Here is a 25,681-nt window from a genome sequence, read left to right on the forward strand (position 1 = left end):
ATGTTCTTACTTTGTCTCACTATCACAAGGGTGCAATGATCAATTGTAGTTCCGAACCAGGATCAGAATCAGATATACTATCACATATATGTCAGAATCAGAATCAGGTTTATTATCACCGGCATGTGTCGTGAAATTTGTTAACTTAGCAGCAGCAGCTCAATGCAATACATAATATGGAAGAAGGAAAATAAATAAATAAATAAATAAACAAATTACAGTGTATGTATATTGAATAGATTAAAAATGGTGCAAAAGCAGAAATAATGTATATTGAATAGTGAGGTATTGTTCATGGGTTCAATGTCCAATTAGGAATTGGATAGCAGAGGGGAAGAAGCTGTTCCTGAATTGTTGAGTGTGCGCCTTCAGGCTTCTGTACCTCCTACCTGATGGTAACAGTGAGAAAGGGCATGCAGTGGGTGCTGGAGGTCCTTAATAATGGACACTGCATTTCTGAGACACCGTTCCTTGAAGTTATCTTGGGTACTTTGTAGGCTAGTACCCAAGATGGAGCTGACTAAATTTACAACCCACTGCAGCTTCTTTCAGTCCTGTGCAGTAGCCCCCACCCCCCCCATACCAGACAGTGATGCAGCCTGTCAGAATGCTCTCCACAGTACATCTACAGAAGTTTTTGAGTATATTTGTTGACCTACCAAATCTCTTCAAACTCCTAATGAAGTACAATCGCTGTCTTGCCTTCTTTATAACTGTATCAATATGTTGGGACCAGATTAGATCCTCAGAGATCTTGACACCCAGGAACTTGAAACTGCTCACTCTCTCCACTTCTGAGGGAGCTAGGGCTTTACTCTCTGGAGAGAAGGAGGATGAGAGGGGACATGATAGAGGTGTACAAGATATTAAGAGGAATAGATAAAATGGACAGCCAGTGCCTCTTCCCCTTGGCACAATTGCTCAATACAAGAGGACATGGCTTTAAGGTAAGGAGTGGGAGTTCAAGGGGGATATTAGAGGAAAGTTTTTCACTCAGAGAGTGGTTGGTGCGTGGAATGCTCTGCCTGAGTCAGTGGTGGAAGCAGATACACTAGTGAAATTTAAGAGACTACTAGACAGGTATATGGAGGAATTTAAGGTGGGGGGTTATATGGGAGGCAGGGTTTAGGGGTCGGCATAACATTGTGGGCTGAAGGGCCTGTACTGTGCTGTACTATTCTATGTTCTATATTCTATGTTCTATGATCCCTCTATGAGGATTGGTATGTATACCTTCATCTTACCCTTCCTGAAGTCCACTATCAGCTCTTTCATATTATTGACGTTGAGCGCCAGGTTGTTGCTGCGACACCACTCCACTAGTTGGCATATCTCACTTCTGTATGCTCTCTCGTCGCCATCTGAAATTCTACCAACAATGTTTGTGTCATCAGCATATTTATGGATGACATTTGAGCCTAGCCACACAGTCATGGGCATAGAGAGAGTAGAGCAGTGGGCTAAGCACACACCCCTGAGATGCACCAGTGTTGATTGTCAGCAAGGAGATATTGTCACCAATCTGCATAGATTATGGTCTTCCGGTTAGGTAGTCAAGGATCCAATTGCAGAGGGAGGTACTTAGGCCCAGGTACAGGATTGTGGGAATGATGGTATTAAATGCTGAGCTATAGTCAATGAACAGAATCCTGACATAGGTGTTTGTGTTGTCCAGATGGTCTAAGGCCATGTGAGAAACCGTTGAGATTACATCTGCCGTTGACCTATTGTGGTGATAGGAAAATTGCAATTGGTCCAGGTCTTTGCTGAGGCAAGAGTTCAGTCTAGTCATGACCAACCTCTCAAAGCATTTTATCACTGTAGATGTGAGTGCTACCGGGTGATAGTCATTAAGGCAGCTCACATTATGCTTCTTAGGCACTGGTATAATTGTTGTCATTTTGAAGCACGTGGGAACTTTCACCTGTAGCAGTGAGAGGTTGAAAATGTCCTTGAAAACTCCCGCCAGTTGGTTGGCACAGGTTTTCAGAACCTTACCAGGTACTCCATCAGGACCTTCCACCTTGCGATGGTTCACTCTCTTTAAAGACAGCCTAACATCAACCTCTGAGACAGAGATCACAGGGTCATCAGGAGCAGCGGATATCTTCACAGCAGCAAAACAGCATAATATTACTATAAAATAAATAGTACAAAAGACAAATACTAAGGGAGTATTCATAGGTTCATGTACTGTTCAAAAAACTGATGGCAGAGCAGAAAAAATATTCTTAAAATGTTTAAGTGTGTGTCTTCAGGTTCCTGCACCTCCTCCCTGATGATAGTAACATGAAGAGGGCATGCCTGGTGTAGTTATCATATTAATTTGATCAGTCAAGTTCCTGTAAACAATTAAGTTTACAACTTAATTCTAAACTTATCATTTAGATTTGGGTGAGCTAGGTTTCTGATTTGATTTGAATTGACTCTGACTTAAAACTTACAGTGCTCCAAATGATCATTTAATCCCTTGTAGAAATTTTTCCATTTATCAACAAACTGTGCCAACAGCAGGGAGCAACTCAGCAATGATTCATAGACTTGGAAAGAAATTAGGAAACATAGCATACTATACAAAAATTTGGAAAACCTGTCAAAGAAATATTTAAAGACCTTGTGAAATGCAAGAGGCAAAGTATTCTGCCTCTCAATGAAACCATGGTAACCATTGGGTGGAACCGCAATGTACTGGTTGCACCCATGTAATTCCATGTCAATGTAACACCACAACCATTCTCTGTGTGGTTATTCAAACCCTTTCCTATGGAATCTTGAAGCCAGATTTTGAATTATCCCAAGTTCAGTCAATATCCTGGTTTCAATCTATTTTTATAGCTTTTTTTTCCAATATCCAGATGTTGTTCAGCAGTGTTTCAGTATTTGACTGTTCTGGAAATAATTCTTTCATGATGTTTCATCAGGTGTGTATAAAGTGGGTGGATATTCAGAAGTCCAGAAATGGTTATAAACAGTCGTAGCTCCACCTATCCCAGTTATTTTAGAATGAAAAGCAACAGCAATACTTTGATACCACACCCCACGTATTATTAAAGATAAACAAAAGTTTGGTTACAAAAGCAGGTTGAAGTACCATCATTAAAAAGGAATTGCAGTTCAAGGGATCACTGCTCTTCATGAGGAAATTAGTTTTGGGGAATGATCAAGGTACTGAGTTTGAAAGAGCACAGATCTCTCAATAAGTTGTAGGGAGAACGTTTGTACCAATCAACTGAAGTTTACTCCTGCTTTATTTCTTCCATGAAAAGAGGCAAATATTTGCTCTATAAACTGGTAAAATAGTTAAAAGTCCTAGGCGCTTCTTCACCGTTCACAACAAATTATTTTAAGCATTAATAGTGATCAAAGCTGACATATCAGGAAAACACAGGAATTCTAAAGTCTTGCATATATGTAACCCAGCTCTTACTGTCATGGCAACAGTTGTCATAAGCAACAATTGTTTTGAGAGTGATTTGCATCATATTCTAGTTGTACTTTGAATGCTCTGTGGTTATTGTCTTGAGCTCTTGACAAGCTAATTGCTATGTCTGCGAGCCGGACAGTTCCTCTAATTCATTAATAATGAAATCAGGAACTAGAGAGTGACATTAATGAACTAAGACTTTTATTCAATCTCAGCTTTATCTATCCATCCTCCTTCATGTGTCCCTTAATTTATAAATCTAGTCTCATTGGAATCTCCCTCACCAGTGAGGGAGAAAATTGTGGGTTCAAGACCCACTCTGTGCAGATGAGTCCATATCTAGGTAGACACTTGCGCAATGTGGAGAGAGTGCTGTAATGCAAACCATTTCTTCTGCATGAGGTTTTTAAGTCATAGTTGTGATTTCCCTCTCAGGTGGTCATAGGAGTGTTCGAAAATGCTGAGGGATTTCTGGCTGGTTCTGATCCAGCTGTAATATTATCTCAAGATTTCTATCTCACAGATATTACCTAATTGTGCTTTTGTTCAGCAGTTGCTGCATGCTAGCATTGATCCACTGCCCTATGTCATCTCCGTCTATTTATACTTTTCCATGCAGATCAATTGTGATTAATAAGCATATGTCACCCTCTCTAAGACAACATCAAGAACTGTGTCACTTCAGATTCTCTTAGTCTCCACCCAATTATAGACAATCCTTTTCTTCACTCCAACCCTCCCCTTCTCTTCGACGTAGAACAAGCTTTTCCAGTTCTGATGAAAGATCATTGAGCTGAAAATTTGTTTTTTTTCTCTCCGATAATATTTTTGTTCAGGGGTGCTGCTTCATACCTTTGATTCAAAGGAGAATGAAGCCTAGGCAGAGTGGACATACAGAGAAAGAATGTTTCAATAGTGGGAGAGTCCAGGACCAGAGGCCACAGCCTCAGAATAGAAGGATGTCCCTTTAGAACAGAGATGAGGAGGAATTTATTTAGCCAGAAGGTGGTGAATCTGTGAAAGTCATTGCTACAGACAACTGTGGTGACCACGTCACTGGGTGTATTTAAAGCGGAGGGATAAGTACTTAATTAGAAAGGGTTGTCAAATGGTTGTTGTGATGCATCTGGTGTAGTAGTATAGTTGGTAGTGCTTGTCGCTGTCACTTGCTGCTTCCACCGCTGGCTAGCGGTCTTGCAAAGATGAGAGCTGAACGTGTAAGCATCTCCCTGCCAGTACATAGCCTCTCCAACAGCAAGCCTCATGTAGTGCCTCCTCGCTGGTGACACATGGAAACTGAATTTCTTTTGGACTCTGCCTGACTACAGAGGATGAGAGGAGGGCTAGCCCCTGCACATGTAACATGGAGGCCGACCGCTGTGTGGACACGTCCTGGTGCTAGTGAACCAGACCGCCTGCTGTGGGTGAATAACCCCACTGCCTTGTGGGCAGCCTTGTGTGTGACAAAGGTTAGGGAGTAAACCCAGAGAGCAAATCCAGAGTGGAGCCCCTAAGGTGGCTGGACATCATTGAACATCCTTCTGGCAGCTCCTGCAGCCAAGCAGATGCCAAATGTATTCCTTCATAAACATAGAAAATAGCTGCAGGAGTAGGCCATTCGGCCCTTGAAGCCTGCACCGCCATTCAGTATGATCATGGCTGATCATCCAACTCAGAACCCTGTACCTGCCTTCTCTCCATACCCCCTGATCCCTTTAGGCACAGGGGCTATATCTAACTCCCTCTTAAATATAGCTAATGAACTGGCCTCAACTGTTTCCTGTGGCACAGAATTCCACAGATTTACCACTCTCTGTGTGAAGAAGTTTTTCCTAATCTCGGTCCTAAAAGGCTTCCCCTTTATCCTCAAACTGTGACCCCTCGTTCTGGACTTCCCCAACATCGGGAACAATCTTCCTGCATCTAGCCTGTCCAATCCCTTTAGGATTTTATACGTTTCAATAAGATCCCCCCTCAATCTTCTAAATTCCAACGAGTATAAGCCTAGTCGATCCAGTCTTTGAAAGTCCTGCCATCCCAGGGATCAATGTGGTGAACCTTCTTTGTACTCCCTCTATGGCAAGAATGTCTTTCCTCAGATTAGGGGACCAAAACTGCACACAATACTCCAGGTGTTGTCTCACCAATGCCTTGCACAACTGCAGTAGTACCTCCCTGCTCCTGTACTCAAATCCTCTTGCTATGAATGCCAGCATACCATTCGCCTTTTTCACCGCCTGCTGTACTTGCATGCCCATAAGCCTTCCTTTGGACTACACTAGTCAGGCTGAGAGGGGGATCTTGATTACTGGGCATCTCAGGATCTCCATACTTTCCACCCAGGCTCATGAAGATGATGATCATCACCCATTGTCCTTTGAGAAAGATGGATACCAACCAACCAAGCAATAATTATGGGGAGAAGGCAGGAGAATAGGGCTGAGAGGTAAAATAAGTCAGCACGATCGAATGAAGGAGCAGAGTCAATTGGAGAAATGGCTAATTCTCCCCCTATGTCTTTTGGTCTTATGGTTTTATTATCCTGGAATTACTTCAGTGCAACACAGTCATAATTGAGGAGAAATACAAGAAACTGCCAACAAGTTGGTAAAGCTAAGGAGCAGAACTGACGTCATACGACCCTCAATGGTGATGAGTCAAATATATCTGGCATTATAGCGGAGCTTTACATGCCTTTAGTCTAATGATTTTTATGCAAGTTCTTTCATAAGTCAAGAAAGAGATATAAAACTTGTTGCATCACGATCATTTTATTAAGTGCTAAGAGAACAAAGAAATTGGAAACATGGAGTGGTGGAAGTCTTGTAGCTAAGAACAAAGAACAGGAAAAAACTGAAAACGAAAAGATGGTGGGGAAATGTGCTCATCCCTTCTTATAAGAGATATTCTGGTTGAGTTTGTAGTTAAGAGTTAACAACTCAGATAGCTCCTAGTTAAATAAGGCAGTACCAAAGTAACTTCCAGGAAGATACAAAGAACCGTGACCACAAGGAACGACTGTATGTTTTTAGTAATTATACAAAATACAAACAAGCATAAAATTTAAGTGGTGTAAACTAAGTCTTGAAGATGCAGAATGGTTGCAGTTTGGCTACTACAGGCTGAATCGAGGCAGTGGGGCTTGAGCTCAGGTCCGAGAGCAATGAATGACCTGGAGTTTGGACAATTTAAACTCCAGGCCGGATTGGAAAGACTGGGGTGTTGGGTCCAGAGACAAGAGATGGGCCGGTGTTCAGCTCGCTGCTCTGTGAGGTTTACTCATCTCTGCATTGAAACGAGGCTGTGGCCTGCAACCGATAGACTCCTGGATCAGCTGCAGTGATGAATGGCTTCATGGTGATGGACTCACTTTTATGAACATCAGTTCTGAATGTCATTTGCTTACTTTTATTGTTTGCACAACTTGTTTTTTTCTGCACATGGGTGTTTGACAGTCTTCTTCTTTTTTAGATGAGTTCGATTGGGTTTCTTTGCTTTGTAGCACCTGTAAGGAGACGAATCTCAAGGTTGCATACAGTATACATACTTCGATAATAACTGTTCTTTGAAATTTGAAAGAAAGTAATTACAGTCTAATCCAACAATGACCACTTGTTTTTAGCTCCCAATAGATTCATTTTCAAAGGATTTAGAGGGATAAATTTACTCACTTAATGAGTAAATCAACTATTTGTGATATTTTCTATTTATGATATCTTATATTATATCTATGCTCTTTGCAACCTGCACAAATATACCAAGCAGTAACAGATATCAATGACTATTTGTTATTTCTAAGTCAATATTTCCACTAAAAAAGTGAAGAAGGGAGTTCATTTAATAATTAAATATTATATTATCAAAGAACAGAAGAACACAGACACAAAATGAAATAAAAATACTGGAAATATTCAGCAGGTCAGATAGTGAATGTGGAAAGTAAACGAGATTTAGTATTTTAAGTTGGTGTACCCTTGTTAGAACTACAGTCATTTAGAACATAGACATATTTTAAGTTGCAAAGAAATGGGAGTTGTGGGAAGAACAAAGGAAAGTCTGTGATATGTGGTAAACTGAATGAAAATATGTTTTGCATATGTGTTGATTGAAATTAGATGAGGAAAGATTGTTAATGGCAGATACTCTGTCTGGAGGATGTAGGAGAAAAGGAAACTGAGGAACAGGACATGGCATTTCCTCGAAAATACCAGGAAAGCCCAGAAGGTCAGACAGCATCTGAAGAGAGGAAACATGAGTTACATCAGAACTGGTTAAGGACTGAAAAGTAAAAGAAATACTGAAGTTGAAAATCCGAAACAAAACCAAGAAAAATGCTAGAATTGCTCAGCAGGCCAGATACATCCACAAGAGAAACAGCCCCAACATTAGAGCTAACAGTCACCTACCATGAAATGTCTTTGACCTCAAAACACTAAATTTTCCTTTTCCCAATTGACACCATGAAACCTTCTCAGCACTACTAGCATTTCCTGCTTTTACACTAAACTAGCCAGTTCTGAGACAAACCAGAAAGTCTGGTTATCATAGATTGCTTAATTTAATGTAGAGCTCTGAGGAATGTACAGAAAATGAAATGTTTTAGAGCACATATTACTCTCCTTAGGAAGAGTGTAAGTGGTCAAAGACAGGGATATGAGTGGGAGTAGTTGAAAAATTAAAATAACAGGCAACATATTTACCTTTGTAAACTAAACAGTGCATGGCACCATGTGCAGTAAACTACACTGCAAATTTATCGCATCTTCAACTGGAGAGAATGTTTGTATCCCTAATAATGGATAGAAAGTGGATGTATTCTGTCTCCCATAGTTGTATAGGAAGATGCTTTGAGGAGAGCAGTGGGTGTTGGTGGAGAGTAAAGCAAAGTTGCAAAGGGAATGCCCCTCTTGGAAAGTTGAAGTGAGAGGGGATAATATGCCTGCTGTGGTATTCCAGTGACAGAAATTAAGTTCCTGTGTGTGAAAGATGTGTCTTATCCTGGTTTCAGTCAATTAGCAAGACAGATAGATATGGACAGGTCATTTGTCATTCTGGTTCTGGCCCATTGTCCAAACTCGCTATCCTCCCTGAACCAGTTCTGGGTAAGGAAAACTATCTGAGCCAATCCTCTGTACATAAAATGTAAAAAAGTACAAAGTAAAATTTATTATTGGAGTATATACATGTCACAACATACAACCCTGAGATTCTTTTTCTGCAGACACACTTAGCAAATCTACAGAAATGCAACTGTAAACAGGAACAAACTGTGCAAATGCAGATATAAATAGCAATAAATAATGAACATGAAATAACAAGATAAAAGAGTCCTAAAGTCAGTGTAGTTATCCCCTTCTGTTCAAGAGCCTGATGGTTGAGGGGTAGTAACAGTTCTTGACCTGGTGGTGCAAGTCCTGAGGTATTTGTACCTTCTACCTGATGGCAGCAGTGAGAAGAGGGCATGGCCTGGGTGGTAAGGACCTTTGATAATGGATGCTGCTTTTCTACAGCAACATTTCATTTAGCTGTGCTCAATGGTTGTGAGGGTTTTACCTGTGATGTACTGGGCTGAATCCACTACCTTTTGTACGATTTCCCACTCGAAGGCATTGGTGTTCCCATACCAGGCCATAAAGCAGATTTTTCACCACACATCTGTAGACGTTTGCCAAGGTTTTTGATGGCGTGAGAATGCATGGTGGCACAGTGTGATAACGGTTAGTCTATTACAGTGTCAACGATCATCAATTAGCATTAAATTCTCACTGTTACACGTAAGGAGTTTGTACATTCTCTCTCTGACCACGTGAGTTTCCTCTCAATCCCGCCCCCCATTCCATTCCAAAGACATACAATTATGGTTAGTGAGTTGTGGGCCTGTGTCGTTGGCTCTGGAAGCGTGGCAACACTTTTGGATTGCCCAACATAATCCTCGCTAATTTGATTTGATGTGAACAATGCATTTCACTGTATGTTTCAATGTACGTGTAGCAAATATACAGCAGCTAATCTTTTAAGATCACTATCAAAGACTTTTGAATTGTTATTGAATGTCTCTGATAGAGATGTTTAAAAATATTCAAGTAGATTCAAATAATTAAAGAATATTTTAAAAAAGGATATAAGTTAAAGCAAAATGCTCTATTAATCTGGTAAAATCGTTTAAGTTATTAAAATAAAATCGATAAAGAACTTTGTTGTGAAACTCTGGTTTATAATAATGTGGTTCTGAACTAATCAGTATGTTCAAGAAAGATGTTTATTATGCAGTTAGTAACAAGGAAGAAACAGTTTTGCTTATTAAAGTGAACTCAAATCTCACAGCCCTTCTGCTAGTGGAGACCCCTGACAGCAATAAATGTAAAAGACTTAAATAGCCCTTGAGCAACATACATCAAAGTTGCTGGTGAACGCAGCAGGCCAAGCAGCATCTATAGGAAGAGGCGCAGTCGACGTTTCAGGCCGAGACCCTTCGTCAGGACTAACTGAAGGAAGAGTGAGTAAGGGATTTGAAAGCTGGAGGGGGAGGGGGAGATGCAAAATGATAGGAGAAGACAGGAGGGGGAGGGATAGAGCCGAGAGCTGGACAGGTGATAGGCAAAAGGGGATACGAGAGGATCATGGGACAGGAGGCCTAGGGAGAAAGACGGGGGGGGGGGGTGACCCAGAGGATGGGCAAGTATATTCAGAGGGACAGAGGGAGAAAAAGGAGAGTGAGAGAAAGAATGTGTGCATAAAAAGGAGTAACAGCTGGGGTACGAGGGGGAGGTGGGGCCTAGCGGAAGTTAGAGAAGTCAATGTTCATGCCATCAGGTTGGAGGCTACCCAGACGGAATATAAGGTGTTGTTCCTCCAACCTGAGTGTGGCTTCATCTTTACAGTAGAGGAGGCCGTGGATAGACATGTCAGAATGGGAATGGGATGTGGAATTAAAATGTGTGGCCACTGGGAGATCCTGCTTTCTCTGGCGGACAGAGCGTAGATGTTCAGCAAAGCGGTCTCCCAGTCTGCGTCGGGTCTCACCAATATATAAAAGGCCACATCGGGAGCACCGGACGCAGTATATCACCCCAGTCGACTCACAGGTGAAGTGATGCCTCACCTGGAAGGACTGTTTGGGGCCCTGAATGGTGGTAAGGGAGGAAGTGTAAGGGCATGTGTAGCACTTGTTCCGCTTACACGGATAAGTGCCAGGAGGAAGATCAGTGGGGAGGGATGGGGGGGACGAATGGACAAGGGAGTTGTGTAGGGAGCGATCCCTGCGGAATGCAGAGAGGGGGGGGAGGGAAAGATGTGCTTAGTGGTATTCAAAAGGGAAGTCAACGTAGTCAATTTAAAAACACAGTTCTCAAGTAAAATAATGTTCTCAAATTCCTTCTGCTGTCAAGGAATCCTGTGGCATGGAGTACAAGAGGATCTTCTCTGTTTTAAGACCTGTTGGTATATTGGATTTACTGATGAACCCAGCAGCAGAGCAAGAGGTCAGATGCAACTACATCTGACTTCCACCTCATTTTGGGCTTCTTTGTCTGGCCATACATTTTGGAAAGGTGCTGAGAAGCAAATGGTTGCTAGCCGGCAGTGCATGATGGAATTGTTGGCTCAGTATAAGCATGATTTATGAAATATTAGTCCTGATGAATGGTCTGGTCCTGAATTTTGACTGTTTACTCTTTTTCATAGATGCTGCCTAGCCTGCTCAGTTTCTTCAGCATTTTGTGTGTTTTTGGTATAAGCGTGATTTGTCCTCTTACATAGGAGAGAAAAAGAGACTTAAAGTATTCAAAATTTGATCATATACATGCTGTAATTATAAACTCATGGGCAAAGGCAACCTGACATAACTAGTCAGGAATTGTTGTAATTTGTTGCTTAATAATATTTGCATTTATATACATCTTGCATTGACAACATTTCACTGTGAATGACTCTGGCATGCCTAATTTCAACTATGTACAGCAGTCATCCTGTGTCCACAGTAAACAGGAAGACTCTCCATTGGTGGGACTGATTGAGAGACCTATATTGGCCAGAGCTTCAGGACAAACCAAAGATCATCATGTTTTCTGATGCAACACATTTCAACAATCTCTGCGTAAACCAAACTGAAGAATAGCCATTTAAGCATTAGACGCTGGAGATAGGGAGGGCCTTGATTAAATCAGCTTGCCTTTACAGCAACAGTGGGAGACAAGAGCCTCATAATTTGAAATAATGTCCTTGGCTTGCCTGGAAGATGTAACAAATTAGATTTTTCTAATTGTTGTTCCCCTGTGTGCCTTTTTTCTCGTGTGATCTGAGGAATAGCAAATAGAATGACTCCTCCAAGCTTGTTTTGTGAAAAGATCATGATTTGTTTTGGTTTATTTACAATAATTGAACAGTTTTTCTTCTTTCTTATAGGTCTTCGCTTCAGACTTTATCCAAAAATAGGAGAAAATGACTACAGAAAGTAACACCACAACTGTAAAACAAGATGTTACTCCAACCAATGCTACCCAAATAGCCACAACTGGAAGCGGGGGCTTCATTAACAATTTAATTAATAAAATTCCATGTAAGTATGTATATTTTAAACAAACAAACTTATAGAGAGCAAAACAATGAAGATTGTAAACTGAATCAGAAATAAGTGGACCGGTAAAAGTATTTTATTATTATTTTTTGAATGTGGGAATATGATTGCTGTGTAACGTAATAACGCAATACAGTTGTTCTCATCTAGTCAGATAAGTGAAAGGCAATGAGTAAATAAAGTGCTGCATTTGGAATCAGTATGTGCAACATATCAGAATTGATTGTGGTTTGGTGCCAAGCATTAAACACGGGACAATACCATAACAGACAACACAATAGCAATCAACAATTTAGATTATGAGGACACTCAGTCCTCGTTTATTGTCATTTGGAACTGCATGCATTAAGAGAAGATACAATGTTCTTCCAGAGTGATATCACGAAAAAACAGGACAAACCAAAGACTAACACTGACAAGACCACATAATTATAACTTATAGTTACAGCAGTGCAAAGCAATACCGTAATTTGATAAAGAGCAGATCATGGGCATGGTAAAAAAAAGTCTCAAAGTTCCGATCGACTCCCGATAGTCCTGATAACAGGCGGCAGAAGGGAGAAACTCTCCCTGCCATAAACTTCCAGGCGCCGACTACTGCCGATGCATTGGAAGCACCCGACCACAGCTGACTCTGAGTCCGTCTGAAAACTTTGTGCCTCCGACCAGCCCCTCCGATACAGCCTCCCAAGCACTATTCTCTGCCAAGCGCTTCGACCCCTCCCCGGCTGCTGAGCAACAAGCAAAGCCGAGGACTCAGGGCCTTCCCCTCCGGAGATTCTGGATTACAAGACAATAGGTCAAGCAGCCATAAGCAATCAACAATCAGTGGAACAGTCACATGCACAAACGTCAATAATCAAACTTAAATAAATGTGATCATATGAACAGGATTATCAACCAAACAAAGAGAGGAAGGCAGACCATTTAACAGATGTTGTACAGTGACAGTTCAAGTATTATGCCAGAGTGAATTTTGGGTCCTAGCATGGAGGCAGTGGAAAGTGTGCTATCTAGACTCGAAGAGCTAATGGATTGGGGAAGAATGAAGTTCAAGACCAAGAAGTCAAGGAGCCTTGTTCTTAGGAAAGGAAAGCTGGTTGACTTTCATTTCACCCTTTGTGGAGAGGAGATTCCATCCATTCAGGACCAACCAGTCGAGAGCCTCGGGTGATGGTACACAGAGGAGCTGAGAGACACCAAGAGGGTTCAGGAGACAGGAGAACAGATCAGCAGAGGTCTGATGTCTGTCGACAAGTGTGGCTTGCCTGGCAAGTTGAAGTTATGGTGCTTGCAGTACGGACTGATGCCACGGATAATGTGGCCACTAACTGTCTATGAAGCGGCAATGTCCCATGTTGAGGCAATGGAACGGAAGATCAACAAGTATGTGAAGAAGTGGCTTGGAGTAACGAGCAGCCTCACCAATGTTGCAATCCACAGTAGCCAGACGAAGCTTATCATCCCAGTCCAATCCCTTGTTGAAGAGGTCAAGGTAGCCAAGGTAAGATCATTCTTGATGCTTTGAGACTCAAAAGACCCTGTCATCAAGAACACTCAGCCAGATGTGATATCAGGCAGGAAGTGGTCAGCCCATTTAGCAGTTGATGAGGCAGAGTCTAGATTGAAGCACAAGGAGACAGTTGGGGCTACCCAGCTAGGCCACCAGGGACTTGTATGGACAACTGACAAGTGGTGGTCATCTTCTACAGGTAAGAAGCACCGTGAGCTTGTAACGCAAGAAATACGAGAGGTAGAAGAGGAGAAAAGGTTAGCTAAAATAGCTGGCCAGGCCAAACAAGGGGCTTGGCCCTGGTAGGAAAGTGTTGAACAACATCTATCTTGGAATGTTCTGTGGCAGATGGAACCGTTCGGCATTTTGAGTTTATTTTCTATGCAGAGCAACGTATGACCTGCTCTCAACACCTGCCAACCTCAGCACCTGGTATGAAGATAAGACAGACAGGTGTGCTGCTTGTGGCGAGAAGGGAACACTTCAACATATTCTGAGTGCATGCAGAGTCAATCTTTCCAGCGGCATGTACACTTGGAGACATAACAACGTTCTCAAAGTTGTGACAGAAGCGGTTGAGCAGAGAGTACTGCAGCACAACTTATCTCATGCCCCATGCTGCACAGAACATCGCATATCATTTGTGAAAGAAGGCTCCAAGTCAAGGGTGTACAGTGCAACCCCACAGTCAAGCATACTTTCTTCAGCCAATGATTGGTGTGTCAAGGCCGACCTGGATGGGAAAAGCAGTTTCCCAGAGCAAATAGCTTTCACCACATTGCGTCCAGATATAATCATATGGTCTGACACCAGTAGAGGAGTGGTATTGGTGAACTCACAGTCCCCTGGGAAGACAATATCGATGATGCCCATGAGCGCAAGTTAACCAAGTATGCAGAATTAGGATCAGAGTGCAAAGGCAGAGGATGGAAGGTCTCATGCTATCCATTCAAAGTAGGTTGCTGTGGCTTTATTGAGTTCACTTTCCAGAAGTGGCTGCATGACCTTGGCTTCACTAGAAGAGAGATCAAGTCAACCAGCAGGGCTGTAGCCGAGGCAGCAGAGACAGGATCATCATGGGTGTGGACCAAGTATGTCCAGAAGGGCAGATAGTCGGCTAGTGTATCCATCTTTTGCAAACCCTTCAGTAGTTGCATAGACATCTGAAGAGTAGACTATCTGTTGGATGGAAGCGACCAACAAATCTGATAGAGGCAGATGCCAAGTTTTTAAGCTCACCAGTGGGAGGTGGTGCTTTAGCACTGCTGGCCCACCACCTTGAGGGAGTCTTGATCAAAAGCGGGCCAAAACTCCTGAAGACAGGTGGCAGATCAACTGATGATCCCACTGGTGATAGCACAGTACAGTTAACATCTTAGTCCAAGTGTGTTTTCAATTCTTGTTGAAAAGCTGGACAGCTACAGGAAAGAAGCATCAGAGATTGTGTGTCATCCTGGTGGTGATGAACTCGTAGCATCTCCCTGATGGCAATTTGATGAACGGGTGACTGCTAGGGTGGGTGGAGTCAGCAGTATATTTTTAGCAGTAGCTAGCTTCCTCCAAAGGATCCTCTTTTCTCCTTTATGAATTGCTATTTCCTTGCCAATCTGTCCTGTGATTCCAGTTTACAGTCATTTCCCATTGTATTAAAAAGCAAAAGTGACAGAGAAAAGTAAAAGATAAAGTCTTGAAGAAGGGTATTGGCTAGAAATGTCAACTGTTTGCTCATTTATATGGATGCTGCCTGACCTTCAGCATTTCATGTGTGTTGCTGAAGTAAAAGATATATTTTGTAAAAAAAAATCTACATTGAAGTAAATAACAAATAGTATGAAGTCTAAAATTGTCAATCTAACAAATACTGTAGGTTCACCTCAATGCAGATCAGGTAACAAATATCCTCAGAGCGACTTTACTTCCTTCTTTACCAGAACTATTGACATAAGATAATTGTAACATGTTTGTTTTTCTGGCATTATTGATTTAATCAAGCTGTCCAAATAATTTTGGTTCTTGGAAAATGCTACAGCAGATGGCATGGAAATGAATTACACCAAATATTTTGAGTTACTATTATACTGAGAAAATGTGAAGAAATTACAGATAGTATAGTCAAATTCCTCAGGCTTCCTTTCCATCAGATATTGATGTTCTATGCACAAGTAAAATGCTGCAAAAACTGGAAATCTGAAATAAAAGAATGTGTTGGAAATTCAGTAGGTAGAAGGAAAGAGAGAGAAATGGAGTTAATGTTTCAGTTTTGGTGTTCTTTCTTTGGGAGTATGATGAAAGATTGTTAAACTTAAACCTTCCTTTGAATGTCTCTCCTTTGTCTTTGAATCCCTCTATACCTCTCATTATTTTAACAAGTGATTTGTGACTTCAACTTTATGTACATTACTTATGAATGCAAAGCATCACAATGAGTGTCTTAATCTTTTTTCTTCACGAAAACCAAATTATCGCTCTACCAAATTTCAATTCCCTTCCATTTAGGCACAATGAAACTGTGTGAGACAGATGAGGGTGATAAATTTCATGTTCCATCATCTCATTTGCTATTTTTAATGTATCTACTGTAAAAGAGGTAGACACATTGCACTTGTATCCCCTTCCAGAGCTGATGTGACTGAAAGGAGCAGGATTATCTGCATAGTGTCTTTCAGTGGAATCCTGCTGTTCTACTTTTATTCTTCCTAATGATATCTATATCTGCAACAAAGTAAAGGATCTAGTATTGCAGAACAATATACAGTGGCCTTCTTATTTCAGAAGACCTAACTTATGGAAATTAAATTTTGACTTCTTTATCATATATACATTGCAATGTACAACGAAAGGCATCATTGCATTGACCAATACAATCTCAGGATCCAACACAACCTGGGGACAGTCCACAAGTGTCAACACACATTCCAGCACCAACATAGCATGCCAGCAGAACAACACAATCAACAACAACAACAAAACAAAGCAAAACAACAATAGCAAAACAAACCGCTTTACCACCATTTCACTCTCCCTCCAGTTCACTCACAGACAGGCCTCCAACCTCATGACAGGACACTTCCTGGCTCAGACTCTCAGACCTCACAGACACTGGACACATGAATAATCCCATAAATTATAAGAAATTTTGCAATGTAGTGTAATAATAATAATAAGAAAATGTTAATGGTAAAATTAGATACACTATATGTTCTTTTAGTTTAATGATAAGTAGTTTTAGGGTGAACACTTGAAGATATTTCATGAAATGGAAGTATGACAGATAATATAAGCAGAGTCATGTGATAAGGGTAGCCATAGAAAATAGAGATGCTTGATTAAGAAAACATCAGTTCATGACAATTCTCAGGAAAGGAACCATTACATAAATTGGAGACAGCCTGATGTATTTGTTCAGCACCAAAACACAGGTCTGGAACATTTATCCTGTTGCCTGTGGTGCCCCTGTTTTGTCAAACATTGTATTATTCATCAAAATGCTTATTCCTCATGAATTTGGCTTGGGTCAAAGCAGCAAAGTGCCATTGTGCTATTGTTGGTGTGAAAATAAGACAGATGATTTTCTATCCATTGTTCCCTCTTAATCTAGGTTCCTTCTCTAAATATTTTACGAAGTTTTCAAATTCATTTTAAGGATGAATGTTTGAAGTCCTGCTGAAGGGTTTCGGCCCGAAACGTCGACTGTACTCTTTTTCATAGATGCTACCTGGCCTGCTGAGTTCCTCCAGCATTTTGTGTGTGTGGCTTAGATTTCCTGCATCTGCAGATTTTCTCTAGTTTGTGAAATGCTCTTTTCTTGGGTTTGTATGCTGTCAGTTAATATATTCAGAATGCATCCTAACACCAGCTAAGAAATTGGAGAAAGGCCATGTTACAAAACTGTTCCATTGTATTTTATCTTTGTTCTTTGTGGTATTGGTCAGCAATATTGATCTAGGTTTTAATCAACAGTATCTCCCTCAAGAAATTTACATAAATAAAGTTGTTTATTACTAAATCATGAGGCTGTCACAGACCAGGAAATTACAGTGCGAAGCATTGATTACAGCAAAGAGTCAAAAAGAATTGCTTTAGTCAGGAACAAATGTGCCTAGTTAGTGTATTCTGGAATTATTCCATCTGATAAGCAATATTAAACAAATTTCAAAGGGAAATGCCTTTGAAAATAAATCCATAATTTGTTCACTTGAGCTCTTGTGGGCAATTAATTCAATATGGACAAAATAATCAGCAATATCTTGACTCTTCTCACAGTGATTAACAAAGTCTTTGGAGTTCTTGTATATTGCTTGTTAAACCAATTAATGGTTATATGTCAGTGTTGTTGTTAATTACTAATTGATACTATACTAAGGGAATCAACAGGTGCACCTGTTTTAAATCTCATTGGATTGGATTGTGCTTAATTGTAAATATTGTACTGTTGGGAACTGCAACTATGAGTTGTCTGCTGTTCAGTATATCATTAACATTTGCATCTGCATGAAAGTCAGAGATATACTGGTGCATCTGACCTCTCAACTGTAACTAGACTTAACTGCTTCATGTTTATCTATATTAATTGCATGAAATTGCTAATAACATTTATTCATCATCATTCTATCCAATAGTGCATTTTGAATTGTGTCCTTTAATTTTATGCAAGCTTTGAGTGGTACACGAACAGAACAACCTATTGATTTGCATAACACATGAAATAACACCGAGGTATTGTGTTGACTTTTTCTTATATTGAACTGAGTACATTTTAAATAATTGCCTGCAATAAAATACGCTTTTATCTTTTTCACATCTTAAAAATATTTTTAATATTTTAGGTAAACTGTTTTTGAATGTCTCCAATTGTCAGGACATTTTAAAAAAGTGACAGATTGTTTGGACAGCTGTGAACTGTCAAAAGTCATCAGGCTAGTAAATGGACCGTGGAGTTCCTACACTTGAAACCTGGTGGCATTCTTAGCATGTCTGAGTTCGTAGAATGACTCTACCTCCAGCATGACCCATTCTGTGGTGCTATGACAAGTGAAATGCCCTGTAGGCTTAAGGTTTGGCCTGAGTGCAGGTTGGATGTTGAATTGGGCAAGATACAGCTTGCTGTTTCTGCAGCAAAAATCTTATCACTGTCAGTCTGAAATGGGTTTGGCCAGCCACCTGGACTCAGCACTGACTAACTCACCAATGTGCTCAACTTCTCTGACTTTACTGGGCCAAATGTGGAGGACTGAACAAGCTCATTCTCCACGTCAGGGAATGAATAGCAATACATAGCAGCATCTCTGTGATGACTGGGCCACAGCCATGTAACACTGACAGCCTGCTACTACCAATATTCAGAGACTGTAAAATTCCTGTTAAATAATTATAAAATTAAAAGCAAAACTTTTAAACAACTAAAATATTCCTAACTAAATAATTTAAAATGAAACATTGTCCTTTACAGGTCTGGAATTCCATCTCAAATGAATGGTGATTTTAATCCTATGCTTGTTCTCCACTGAAAAAGTGGAAATCCAAGCACATTTGGGTTTTGCTAGCAGATTGCAGCAACAGAGCGGAATCAAAGGCACCATTCTTCATTGTTTTCCACTGATCTACAAAGACACCAATTTTATTCTTCTAATTCCAGCCTTTTGTATGTCCCTTCCTTTCTTTGAATGAAACCCAGTCTCACATAATGAAAACAACAGGAATTCTGCAGATGCTGGAAATTCAAGCAACACACATAGAAGTTGCTGGTGAACGCAGCAGGCCAGGCAGCATCTGTAGGAAGAGGTGCAGTCGACGTTTCAGGCCGAGTCCTGACGAAGGGTCTCGGCCTGAAACGTCGACTGCACCTCTTCCTACAGATGCTGCCTGGCCTGCTGCGTTCACCAGCAACTTTTATGTGTGTTGCTCACATAATGAAGCTTCCTTGGAACAAAATCCCTTCCTAAAACATACTAGTCCTCGTCTCCTTTCACCCTCTTATCCTTCAAGACCTTTCTTGGAAGTTACCACTCTGGGAAAGATTTTGATGAACAGCACCATAAAACATTTGTTATTAGATGATCACTTCTGGTTAACTTCAGAGCCACCAACATTATCAATATGAATAAAAGGTGACTTCAACAAAGTATATCCATAAATTTGCAATCACACATTTAAAATCAGAATTCTGTCCCTAATTGTGCACTTTATTATCTGAACAAATGTTAAAATTAAGTGCTAAAAGTTCAATATTTGTCTTACAAAACATAATTACCAAACACCTAAAAGAGAAAATAAAATATTGTTTCTCCTTTACACATTTAAAGATAGCTTCCGTATCTCTTTGACTGTTTATTTCATAGTATATATTTCTGATACTCATTTTTGCCATGTGTTGTTATTTCGGTCTGCTCCTGTAGATATTAACCCAATTTTTCCATGATGGGTACAAATGATTTGAAATAGATTTTGAATGACCTCGAGTAAAATTATCTAAGTAACCTAAAAATCTAGAATTTTACTTATGACCATCAAGTGTAGTGCTGGACAGTTGTAGGGTGCACACCACAATTTCTCTTCTTAGTCCGCCACTCAGGATTGAGGCTGACTTACTTCCACTGAGGTTCGATGGATTCAGCATTGATTAATGAGGCTGATGTGAGATCTACAGGCTCTTCCACAAATAGGGCAGGAGATACTTGATGGGACAGGTGGGTAGGCAGTTTCTGGGCTAGTACACTCTTTTTGTAGCTGACATATGTGCATCTGATGCATGGACTCCAGGTTCTCAAAATCACATTCAACACACTGTGTTTAACCTAGGGATTAAAATAGAAAAAAATACCAATGAGAATTAATTCAGGCATAAAAAGACACAAATGTTTGGGACCCAGTTATTCAAAATACTTGTTAGAACATTAATATTTCAGGTCACTTTACATTAGAAGAGGAGAGAAGAGAGGAGGCTTGGGGAGGGATTTCTAAAGAGATTTGGTAAACTCATTGTTTTCATTTGTGAGCTGAAAAGAAAGTGTCCGAGCATGAAGCTGGGTAGTTGAGTGGGAAATAGTTAGTCAGATTCAGTGATAGGGAGGGCTTGGAATATAAAGCATAAAAATGTGAGGGTAACAATGTTTAAGTATGGAGCACTGGAGTGAATGAAGGTGAAAGTGAGAGATTAAGAGCATAGAAAATAAAGGACTTGCATTTTAAATTTGTCTTTTGAGCCCATTTCAGGATTACACAGGGTGTTGGCAGTTAGTAAGGGTGATTAACTGCCATAGAGCAAGCCTTTTAAAAAGTCTATATTAATTCCATTTTATTCTCCCCACATTCCCTTCTCAGATTTTCTACTTACCGATGCATTAGGGGTAATTTATAGTGGCCAGTTAATCTAGCAACCTACACATCTTCACAATGTAGCAGAAAACTAGAGCATACAGTGGAAGCCCTTGTGGTCAAAGGACAAATGTCCAAGCTCCATACAGACAACACTGGAAGCCAGGATTGAACCCCGATCATTATATCTGTCAGTAATATATGGAGGTCCATTCATCTAGTTTTGTTAAATGAATATAAATTGAGAACAACTTTACACTTAATATAATTCTGATGATTAATGATTCTAATAATAAACTGATTCTGAATTTTGAGAAAATAACTAAAAAAGACCAAGGAAAGCCTTTGAGCAACACACATCAAAGTTGCTGGTGAACGCAGCAGGCCAGGCAGCATCTCTAGGAAGAGCTACAGTCGATGTTTCAGGCCGAGACCCTTCATCAGGACTAACTGAAGGAAGAGTTAGTAAGAGATTTAAGCCTTCTGCTCCTTTTATTTCTGGCAAATTATTTTCATTCAGCTTGGGGAAATAACTCTGGTACATACAAGTGAATGAATGTCCATTCTACCTTGAAGTGATAGAACTGCATACTGAGCAAAAATATGTAGAATAACCCAAGCCCTTTTTCAAAGTTAATTTCCAGATGAAGAGCAAGGGGCAGAGTGAATGAAGGAGAAGGTACAGTAAATGATACTAGTGAGGTTGGGGGAGTAAATGAGATAAGAGATAGTTATGCTATCTGAAGGGGCTTGCAAAGGTACGCTGGTGGATGTAAATTGAAGCAGATGAATGAAATATGAGATATCAGAAGAGGGAGGAAAGAAAATTGATGTTAGGAATGTGAGGTAAAAAACTGGAGAAATGATTACTGAAGTTAGCGAATTAGATGTTGAGTCCTGAACTCTGTAATATGCCAAGCTGATAATTTTTTTTTGTATAGTGTAGAAGCCCAAATATCTACCTCGGATGAAAACTCTTTGCCCCGAAATGTTAATTCTCTTACTTTCTCTGTGAATGGTGTTTGACCTGCTGAGTGTTTCCAGCATTTTCTGTTCTTATAAACTGACTAAAGTGCTGCTACTTATTCCGTTTAGAATGTTGAATCCCTTTAACCTGCAAATTCCAATTCCAGCTATAGTTTTGCTGGAGTTACCAGGTGTGTACGAGTCTCCAATAATAAGCAACTATATATAGAAACAATACACATAAATGTATATAGATAGCTAGATATTTACCCAAATAATTTTTGGATGGTAAAATGACAAGGGGAACATGCAAAAGGTGGCTTTCTGCTTTTGGTCATTGCAAAGCTAATTCGGAACAAATGTAGATAGAGTACTCATTGTTAGAGTAGGATTTAGACCAGTTGTTAAAGTGGACCAGAGTGGTGTTGAATCCTTTTACAACATAAGTGACATGAAAATATTGCTTGCTAAACCCAACAAACATATAGTGCTTGACCTTGTTACTTGTTATCGTCATTTGCTCTATTCCCACACCTGAATCCTGTTGATCCAGGTACGAAGGACTGATCTAGCCTCTTGGACTTCTGAAAGATGGCAGGACCTCCAGCAGTCTAGTAATGAGGTGTAGTCACTCCCCCCACCCCCACAAGCTTTATTAATTCTGAGGTTTTTTTAAATCTTGTTTTAAATGTCTCTGATATTTACAGAAATGAACTATAAATGTCCACCACACTAAACAGGAGTGTCTACAGACTAAACAAGAAACAAATTAGTATAATTCTCATTAGTCTCAATTTTTATGGTAAGCGACCAGCTTTTCCCACTTTAAGGACATTCAAGAAGGTGGCTCACTACCACCTCCTCAAAGGATATAGAGGTGGGCAAATGGTGACATTGCCAGTGATTAATGCATCCTGAAAACTGAATAAATTAAAATAAAGTAACTGTTAATGATAAAGCCTTATGACTGAGATTTGTAGCTGTTCTGAGGAGGAAGAATGCAATGACAATTAGAATCCTAATAAAGTCAAAACCAGGACAGATTTTGGGGACCAAGCGTGGGATTGTAGTGGAATCAAGTGTGGCTTTTAACCAGTACAAATATTGGATTTGGAAGTCAGGTTTCAAAGATGTGATTTGATTAAAGTTCAGGTCTCTATGGTCCTCCTTCAAACTGATATTCATGCTGTTTGTTACCTGTTTTAATTTTCAATTCCCAATTCCTTCATCATTCTCTTCTCTTGTTTGTTACTCAGTACCAAAATGGGCCTTGATTGCCATCTGTGCAGGTGTGGGTCTTGTTATCCTCATCTGTGTCATCTGTATCTGTGTGAAATGCTGCTGCAAAAAGAAGAAGAGGAAGAAAAAGAAGGAGCAAGTTAACTTGCAAAATATCAATGGCTCTGTCACAACAAATCTGGTGGGTGTTTCATAACAATGTTCATTCCATTTCTGGAATTGTTCCCTTTGCAGAATGAATCTTTTAGAAGGACATTTTCCTGAAACAAACATTGAGTGATTTTTAAGTACCTCAAAAAATATTTTGTTATTTTGTCTGCATGACAAGGCTGCAAAGTCATACCAATAATACGAAAGCATTGACTTCACATAAACATAGTCTTGAGATGTCACAGCACTGAACTGGGGTATAATCAACCAATATGGAGGGGAATGGTCTTGAACAAATTAGGCACAAAAAGGAAGAATTTAAAATTAGAAGCATTTAGGGTCAATGAGAAGAGAAGCGATGGATGAATCATGCATGCTGCAAAGTAAGACCAGGGCAAGAGAATTTTGGAAAGGTTGATGTCTAGAAAACATGGACGATGGTAAGAAGGAGAATCACCTGATCCAAATCATAGAGGACGGCTAATATTCTCATAATCATTGTTACATGCACATTAGTGCTTTAGGAGAGAAATGGAAGAAGTTTGAAATAGTTTCTTTTATCCACTGTATGAATCATAGTAGCAAGTTAGCTAAATGTGATCTCAGTCTCTCGAATTCCATCATATGAATAATTAACACAAAGGTTGCTCAAGAGATCTGCAGAGAGAGTGCAAGGTTCTCAAACTGAAGGTACCGCTTTGTGTACTCACTACAATGATTTATAAAACTGACTCATTGCAATTAGAGCTCACCCTGTTTCTTCCTGTTTCCTCTTCCCACAATTCTAGTGTATGCATCCAATCAGGCCAGATGCCTTTTTTTGTTCCAATAGGCAAATTTAGAGGAATAGCTATTCAGCTTATAATTCTGAATCATGCAAGCTGAAAAGTTCAAAACAAAATCAATCACCACAATAAAACTTGCATGTAGATAGTGACTTGTAACATAGTAACTTTTCTTGAAATGCTACCTAAAACTTTGTTGGAAAGCAAAATTTGATAAGTTACACAGAGATAGAATTGCTGAAGTTATAAGCCAGAAGCACAACAAGCAATCCAGAGAACTGAGTTGAATCCAGAATGATGGCTCTGGAAATTAAAAGTCAAACCATCAGCTATTTCTTTTCAGGAATAAAGTAAATGATAATGATAAAAATCACCTGACTCATATATCTGTAAGAAGAGGAAATCTACCATTGTGATTTATCTGGCCTGCAAGTGGCTCCAGAACAATCAATGTAGTCAACTTCTACATGCTTTCTGAATTGACCTACCAAGCAATTTAATTCAAGACCACTTGGCGAGTCACTCAGTTCAAGACCACCATTTATTGAACTGACAGCAAGGTCCAGATCCTAATAAATATGTTTTTTTTAAAAATTGTCCAGAAGCTTGGTTAAAGAACTGAGTTTTAAGAAGCATCTTAAAGGAGTTGAAAGCAATAAAAGGGTGGAGCAACATAGAGAGAAATTCCCAAAGCTTCAGTTGTTGTAAACATAATGCCAGCAGTAGTAGAACAATTAAAACTCAGGTCAAACAGGAAGCCAGTGTTGCAAGAGTGCTAATATCTTGTAAGGTGGAAAACTTCACTGAACTACAGAGTGCTGAGTGCAAACTGTAAGTGACAATGACCCATCACTCATGGATGAGCTCTATGCCTTTTATGCACATTTTAATGGGGAGAATTATGATGACACCCAAACAAGCCTCCACATTTCTGGATGACTCTGTAATTTCAGTTACTGATGCTGTTGTCCAGGCATCCTTCAAGAGGGATCCATGAACGTCTTCAGGTCCAGATGGCATGCCTAAAGATCTGTGTGAACCAACTGGCTGAAGTATTTAAGGACATATTCAACCTTTCAATTCCACGGTCTGAGGTTCCCACCAGCTTCAAGCAGGCATCTGTTGTACCAGTGCCTCAGAAAAGTGTCATGACCTGCCTCATTGACTACCATACAGTGGCACATAATGAAGTGCTTCAAGAAGTTGGTTATGGCATGAACCAACCCATGCCTCAGAAATGACCTGGATCTGCTTCAGTTTGCCTACAGTTCAGTATTCACCAAAATCACCCCATCCAAGCTCATCATTAAACTTCAAGACCTGGGCCTCTCTACCTTTAATACAACTAATACAACTGAATACTTAACTTTCTCATCAGCAGACCTCAGTCTGTGAGGATTGGTAACAACATCTCCTGCTGCTGATCATCAACACAGATGCATCTTAAGGCTTAGTTCCCTACTTTACTCACTATGTACACAGGACTACGGCTCCAATGCCATTTTCAAATTTGCCGATGACACTACAGTTGTTGGACACATCACAAATGATGATGAATCAGCTTACCTGAGTGAGATATGTCACTTGGTTGAGTGGTGCTGCAAAAACTTCTCATTCAGTGTCAGCAAAGCTAAGGAACTGATTGTTGACTTCAGGAACGAGAAGGAGGGAAAACATGCCACAGTTTACATTGGGGCATTGGCATTGGAGAAAGT

At 40.1% G+C, this 25,681-nt stretch overlaps 1 protein-coding gene across 1 annotated transcript in view; it reads left to right on the forward strand.

The window, feature by feature from the left end:
- The window catches only part of syt8 (synaptotagmin VIII), a 95,280-nt gene that overhangs the window by 23,807 nt on the left and 45,792 nt on the right, over nt 1-25,681 (forward strand). Inside the window, exons 2-3 of the mRNA XM_063062007.1 lie at nt 11,828-11,981; nt 23,049-23,212. Coding sequence (XP_062918077.1) covers nt 11,864-11,981; nt 23,049-23,212 — 282 coding nt within the window. The 5' untranslated portion in view covers nt 11,828-11,863. The remainder of the gene's footprint in view (nt 1-11,827; nt 11,982-23,048; nt 23,213-25,681) is intronic.

Source organism: Mobula hypostoma, chromosome 11 (genome assembly GCF_963921235.1).
Source record: "Mobula hypostoma chromosome 11, sMobHyp1.1, whole genome shotgun sequence".
NCBI classification, from domain to species: Eukaryota; Metazoa; Chordata; class Chondrichthyes; order Myliobatiformes; family Myliobatidae; genus Mobula; species Mobula hypostoma.